Source organism: Clupea harengus, chromosome 20 (assembly GCF_900700415.2).
Source record: "Clupea harengus chromosome 20, Ch_v2.0.2, whole genome shotgun sequence".
Lineage (NCBI taxonomy): Eukaryota > Metazoa > Chordata > Actinopteri > Clupeiformes > Clupeidae > Clupea > Clupea harengus.
Window position 1 is genome coordinate 5,154,425 of NC_045171.1, and position 7,500 is coordinate 5,161,924.

Here is a 7,500-nt window from a genome sequence, read left to right on the forward strand (position 1 = left end):
CACTTCATCTCTTGATAAAAACACAGCGAGACTAAATGTTCCTTTCAAGATGGATGGAGAAAGAGAGAGCGAGAGAGTGAGAGTGAAAGTGAGAGAATAGTGATGGAGGGGTGGCTGAAAAGCACAGTCCTATTTTGTGCATGTCAGTCATGGTGTGCAGATTAAGGAAAGCTCCTTACACCAATAAAGCTGCATTTTTCCCCTCCACACAACTAAACAATGGCCGGTGTTTTGTTTGAAGAGAGACTAAAATTAGTATAAAGAGATATACCAAACAGCTTGAGGAAACTGAGCTCACTGTTTATTTTTAGTGCTCAACATTAGCGTGTTCTCTTGATCACTGAGAATGCGAGAAAAAGAAACGGGAGTTGGCAAAGCATCCTAAGCAGTCTCTCTGTCTCTCTCTCTCTCTCTCTCTCTGTCTCTCTCTCTCTCACTCTCTGTGTCTCTCTCCCAGGTCTTTGCGAGTAAATGGCTGTTGTGATATACAATAGCCAATCGTTCTGACATTTGCCTATTGCGCTCAGATTCCTTTCAAAAAATCTCCTTAAACTGTCAGGAGACGAGTGTGTGCAGGGCTTTAACGTGTGTGTCAACCCAGCACACTGCACTCAAGTGGAGGAGGCCCAGGCTCTCTGTCAGGCTGCACGCTGTCACTTCCTGTTTGGAGCTCTCGTGCAACACGTGTGCGTGCGTGCGTGCGTCTGTGCGTGTGTGTGTGTCTATGATGTGTGTGTGTTTGTGGATGTTGTGCTCCGAAAATGTTGTTGTTATCAAAAATCAATTGATTTGAGCCAACAACTGTCTCCCTACTGTCGCCCTGGTCAGTATTGTGTCACTGCAGTGCAGAGGTGATCAACTTGACAAGGCTGACGAGCCTGATCTGCCCAATGGTCTTTCCAAGGCAGCGTAGCCGTGGCAACGGGCAGTGGTGTGGCTCAGAGTTAATCGATGTGCTGATTCTAGTTCTCACTGCACTCCATCCCCCACAGCATCAGAGTTTTTCCCCCCAAATATCCCCAGATTTAACCAACTATCAGACAATAACAAGCGACCACCCTAATCGTGTAACTGAGATATTATCTCTGGTGCATTCTGGTATCGTGTATGGAATGGTAAATATACTGAAATGACTACGGTTATATGGAAGTACCTAGATAATTATGGTCATCTTATTTTTGCAAAGCAATCTCTCTCTCTCTCTCTCTCTCTCTCTCTTTCTCGCTCTCTTTCTCGCTCTCTCTCTCTCTTTCACACACACGCGCGCACACACACACACACACACACACACACACACACACACACACACACACACACACACACACACACCTCCCTGTAAACCACTGGACAGGAGCATGTGGATGGCTTTATTAGATATGACCCAGGCACCGGCGAAGGACAGCAAATTCCATTGCTGCTACTCTGACTTTTCTTCTTCTATCGTTAGGGTTGAACATCGAGCCTTTTTCAAACTCATCAGTTCTGAAAAACTGTTTTATTTTATCATTAAAAATCCAATTTTCCCCCTTCCTAGCACAGATGTGCTCTCTCTTTCTCTCTCTGTCCATCTCTCTCTGTCCATCTCTCTCTTTCTCCATGGTGCCCTCAGTGTGTTGCTGCAGCAGAATGAATGAATGAATGAATGAATGAATGAATGAACGAATGAATGAAATGACCATCACAATGAGTTTGACTGAGGGATACTGTCAGAGTTGGCATGTTTCTGCTGGTGATAATGAAGGCCTCAGGAGGAAGACCAGAAAGGTCATTACAGGAAGCTGGAGTCAGAGGTTTGCTTTTGTTCAGGAGGGAAGCTGTGCATTTGAACAAAATGATAGAGCGAAGAGAACTGAATGGAATCCGGAGCAGAATTTCTGACATTCCCTAATGGAAACTAATGGAGAAATATGACTTCGAATAATTGTCCTCAGAAAATCAATCTGTAAATATCCTGACTAAGTATTTTCCGTGAACACGCCAGAAGTTTATTTGCTGAACATTCCGATTGCTTTAGTGTGGCAGCAGCAACAGAGTGTTTCCCTCACAGAGAGATAACCGAAAGAAACACATTTACAATTCTGGTTTCCTGGCAGAATATCCATTTTATTCAAATTTAGACAAAAAGAGATACACATTTGTGCTGTCTGCAATCATTGAGCAACTCTGTTTATGTACAGGTTTTTTTTTTTTACATTATATAATATCTGTATAGCCTCGTCATATATAACTGAAACAACATACCATCAACTGTTGATTAGTTACTGATATTAAAGATCCCATTCCCCCCTTAGTTGTTTGGCAATTGGAAGTTGTAAAAAACACATTGTTTTTTAAAAACATTCATTCAAAGATGCGCTGTGGAATGAAATTCAAGTCAGTGTGTTCCATCCATTTAAGAAAGGAAAAAAAAAGTCAGTCCGCTGAAGACCTCGCCTTTTTGCCCCTAGGCCTGAATGGAGTTCTTGAGGCACTAAGACCTGTGTTGCTAGTCCTCTCGAACCCAAATGGAAAAAAAAGTAAAACCCTTCCACAGACACCGGCTCAATGCCACTCGGAATCCATGTTGCTGGAGTGGACACTCTCTCTGTTGTTCTCTCTTGTTTTTCTCTCGTTTTTTTCATGTGTTCGTTGATATCCTGAAGTCACACCTGAGCACATAGGTTTAGCAATGACAGCACTTTTTTTTTTTTTTTTTTTTTTAAATAGTAAGTATATGCCACCGAAATGCTTCATTCTCTTTTAAATGTGATTCTGACAGGCAGTTTCGGTTCAAAAGAAAAGAACGAAAGAAAGAAAGAAAGAAAGAAAAAAAGTAGCAATAAATATTCTGAAAGAGGGCCGGGCGCAGAGGGCACGTTACAAATTTGCGTGGATGTCCTCGTGTCGAAGCACTTTGTAGGTGATCCAGTAGAAGATGTTGAAGATGAGGAAGCTGAGCGGGAAGAAGGCTCTGGAGATGGTGTCGATGCGCTTGGCCCGATCCACGAAGCGCTTGCGCACCGCGTCGCTGTCGTACAATACGGGCACGGGGGGCGGCGGCGGCGCAAACACAGTGGCCCCCTCCTTCGCCGGCAGGCACTGGCCCAGGCCGTGGCCCAGGCCGTAACCACGGAAATAGAAGCCTCGACTGTCCCGGACCAGGTCCTCCTCCTGGAAAAAGAGGCAGAGAGGAAAACGGATGACTTCTCTGTGTTCACTATCAGCGGGTAATAGCCTCTTTCATTTTGCCCTTAGTGCAGAGTTTTCTAAATGTTGATTTATCGCAGTTGTCATGAGTACTGTGTGTTCAGGAGATTATTATATTAGAAGATGAAATACATGTGCTTCCTGGATTTTATAAGCTGACCAAGGAGCTTGTATCCTTTAAGTGTGTGCTGTAGTTTCTCCTGTGCCATTGATTTTGTGATATATCCTCAAATTGAACCTGTCCAGGCTCAAGCTCATGTAATCATTTGCTATGGTGACTACTAGTATACTTCTGTGCTAGTATACTACTAGTATAGACACTATTTGCATGTAAAACAGAGCACACATTTGTGTGCTGACAGTGAATACTTAATGATTATTAAAAAAAAAAAAAAAAAACACCAAAAAGCAAAACATTAACCTTTACTTTTCTTAATGGGTCGAGGGCACAGACAGACAATCATTCATTAAGTAATGGCCCTTTCAAAAACAGCCATGTGAAAAGTCAGACTCTCAACAAAAACTCCCAGTGGGTATTGCCATTTGATGGATGGCCGTGCCCTGTCCTCTCCCCTGAAACCAAGCCGCTCTTCTCAGCCTCTGCCTATGGAATATTAATGGACATATGGCTGAGTTCTGACAGTCCCCTTGAAAGACGCAGTCGGTGCGACCGATGAGAATGTATGTGGGCTCTATTTTTGGTGCCCTGGCAGCTGATTCTCTTCTCCTCCCCTGACCCTTAACGCTCATCCCTTCTCCCCCACCTGCAATCCTTTGTGATCCTACGCCTTTGTCATATACTATGGATTGACACGGGCATTGAAGGATAAGTGTGTGTGTGTGTGTGTGTGTGTGTGTGTGTGTGTGTGTGTGTGTGTGTGTGTGTGTGTGTGTGTGTGTGTGTGTGTGTGTGTGTGTGTGTGTGTGTGTGTGTGTGTGTGTGTGGTAGAGGAGGAGCACTAAGTTAGGCTGTGGCTATCTGCCAGGGGCTTAGTGTCTAATCTATACCTTATTTTAAGAGTTCCACTGACAGTCACACTGAGTGGTCCTCCTGTATCCAGCTGTGCAGGGTGCTGTTGTCTAGCAACACCGCCTCACTTCCTGCTCTGCTCTCAGGCTGCGTGTGTTTCAGGCCCCTCACATCACTTTGTCTGTTGCCCCGGTGACAAATTGCACCTTGTTGCGCAGGATGCAAACTTCCTGTGTGCCCCTTAATTACGTCCCCATACCTCCACCTAAAACCTGCGGTACGTCATGCACTAAGGTGTAATGAGCCCTTTGGCTTGAGATAATAGGACCGCATACTTTTTTTGGCTGTGGCTCTCGTCCTCAAAGGAACTGCCATCTCTCTCTCTCTCTCTCTCTCTCTCTCTCTCTCACTCTCTCTCTCTCTCTTAGGCTTCTGTGGTTTGGTGGGGATCATTCTTACCTCGTTGCTCATCGCCATGCAGTGTCCTGAATCTGGGGAGCTTAGCGTGTAAACTGACTGTGTCTGTGGAAATGTTTAAGTGTGAAGTTACTTCACAGATCATTTTGTTTTCACATTCAAAAAGCCCAGATGGAGGCACACAACACCATACTCAGAAGTTTGGAGAAGTTTAAGGGAAAAGGAGTGAAAGGTTTAAAAACATTCTAATACATATATATACACATAATAATAATAATAATAATAATAATAATAATAATGATAAAAGAAGAAGAAGAGGAAGAAGAAGAAGAGGTCAAAGCAAAAACACTATGAATTAACTTAAAGTAAAATAAATAAAGACATTTTGACAACATGAGGGAACATAGGTCCACAGTAAGCTAAAAACACAATGACAGAGCACCATTTGAGGTAAAGGTCAGGTAGGTGGGTTTGAATGACAACACTACTGAGACTTCCAGGGTTCTGGGTGGAAAGGCGGGTCCAGGTGTGCAGAAGCATATCTTGCAAACGCAAGTAATACACCAGGTTTGGAGAAGGTGTGAGTTTGAAAAGGGAGGTGGATTGTTGTACTCAGGGAACACACACTACGGTTGGGGCGCACACAGCAGGGCTTTACCCGTGGATAGGTGTTGGAGTGCTGGCTCAGGGTGCTGAAGCTGGTGCTGTTAGCAGCTCTCCGGAGGAACTCCACACTCCCACGGGGGCACACCAAGGCCTCCTCCATCAGGGGGGGGGGGCATGAACAGACAGATCAGAGTAATGTGATTCTGTTCCCACCTCTGCAACTTTGCAGTGGGTTGAGAACCTTTCAGGTCGTCTTAGTGGAGCTGCTCTGAAAACTAGCTGAACTGTTCACAAGTCTCACACGTGGCGTAACAGTGCTCACAAATACCAAAGAGAACAAAGCGAGACAACTAAGAAAAGGCTCTTTGAAAATGTGGGTATCCTAATGTTAGAACAGGGAAATGCGCTAACAAGTGAACTAGCAAAATAAAATAGAATGCGACAATCACAACCAGACGAAAACACAGCCGGAAGGGCACTGACTTTGATTAATGTGCACTTAAGGAAAGAAATGCAGGTATATGAAAAATGTAAGCTGTCATGTACCAATGAGTATAAGTCTTGTACTTCGTCATGGCAAAAGCTTGGACTTAATCATGTCACAGAGCTCTGCATCAACCCCGCCTCGGCAGCATGTCACGAGAGCCTCTCCCACCCAGGGGCTGAATGGCAGAAGACATGGGCAGCTTTGTTATTGTCCTTTAAAGGTCCACTCAAGAGTGGGGAGGCAGTACTGACATGGGCAGCTTTGTTATTGTCCTTTAAAGGTCCACTCAAAGAGTGGGGAGGCAGTATTGACAAAACCTGGTCAGTCAGTCGCTGGTACCAGCACGCCTCATCAGTCCGGCAGAGACAACTCTGTCAGGCCGCAATCCGCGGCGTCGATACAGCCCCAGCGGCGGCTGCTGCCTAGGAGACCTTGACTGAGAGTCATATAGCAGGAGAGGAGGGGCCCCCTTACACTCTTATGGAGAGTTATGCTGATTTCAGTCCCATTATTGATTCCGATCCAAGGGACGTTTCCAGTAAATCTCAAGGATTTGTAGGTTGGCGTGGGGGCCGGAGGAGGGGGCGGGGGGAGGGGTGTAGGGGCCTTGACTGGGAACGCCGCCCGGCCCATTTTGAGGAATGTTTAATGGGACTGTTGGGGCTTTTGTTCCCTGCTCCACAGAACTACTTTGCCATTTTTTAGTAATGTCCTACAGCTGGTAAAACGCCCATTTAGTGCAAATGAACATCACTCTGCAGCAGACAGCCGGCCTGCTCCAGTGTGTGAGTAGGGATGCTGTACGGTAGTGCCAAGTATAATCCAAGTGCATCCTAGCCTCCCCCTCTCTCCCTCCCTCCCTCCCTCCCTTCTCTACTCTTTCAGTCATTTTCTTCTCAAGTGTTTGGCTCTTTAGTGTTTGTAGAGCAGAACTGAGACCAGTGGGCAGAGTTTTGGCCTCTGTCTCTACGGGGACGGAGAGATGTTTCAGTAGGTAGCAGAGATGGAAAGAGAGAGAGAGATAGAGAGAGAATGAGAGAGAATGAGAGAGAATGAGGGAGAAAGAGGGAGAAAGAGGGAGAATGAGAGAGATAGAGAGATTGGGAGAGAATGAGAGCGATAGAGAGAGATAGAGAGAGAATGAGAGAGATAGAGAGAGAATGAGAGAGAATGAGAGAATGAGAGAGAAAGAGGGAGAATGAGAGAGAATGAGAGAGATAGAGAGAGAATGAGAGAGATTGAGAGCGATAGAGATAGAGAGAGATAGAGATTGAGAGAGAATGAGAGAGAAAGAGGGAGATAGAGAGAGAATGAGAGAGATTGAGAGAGAATGAGAGCGATAGAGAGAGATTAAGAGAGAATGAGAGAATGAGAGCGATAGAGAGAGATAGAGAGTGGAAGAGGGAGAGAGTGTGCATTCTACACACAGGTCAGTGATCACCATGGAAACAAGCTGATGTGAATTCTCCCACATGTAGTGTGACATGTCGCTGTAGCGTGTTGTTGTTTTTGGCAGTGAAAAAAGTGCAGGCTAAAACAATGTGTTTGGACTCTTCCAGTCTGGGTATAATCAGACATGACAGAAGCCTCTTTGTGTGTGTGTGTGTGTGTGTGTGTGTGTGTGTGTGTGTGTGTGTGTGTGTGTGTGTGTGTGACTCACAATTCTCTGCCTCCGCTGCCTCTTTCTCAGTCTGATTAACTCCTTGTGTTGCCTGGAGACAAAGTTGACCGCAGCGTACTCGAGCAAGGCGGCGAACACAAACAGCAGACAGACGGCCATCCAGATGTCAATGGCCTTCACGTAGGACACCTAAGGCACAACAAGGTCACCCAC

General features: G+C 45.5%; 1 protein-coding gene across 2 annotated transcripts in view; it reads right to left on the reverse strand.

The window, feature by feature from the left end:
• Window positions 1-2,082: 2,082 nt before the first annotated feature.
• Window positions 2,083-7,500, reverse strand: part of glra4a (glycine receptor, alpha 4a) — a 39,368-nt gene continuing 33,950 nt past the window's right edge. Inside the window, exons 8-10 of one of the 2 annotated variants that reach the window (XM_031587543.2) lie at window positions 7,327-7,476; window positions 4,616-4,678; window positions 2,083-3,150 (exon numbers count right to left, since the gene is read on the reverse strand). In XM_031587543.2, the coding sequence (XP_031443403.1) occupies window positions 2,857-3,150; window positions 4,616-4,678; window positions 7,327-7,476 (507 nt within the window). In that variant the 3' untranslated portion in view covers window positions 2,083-2,856. The remainder of the gene's footprint in view (window positions 3,151-4,615; window positions 4,679-7,326; window positions 7,477-7,500) is intronic. The other variant, XM_031587544.2, reaches the window with a different exon arrangement.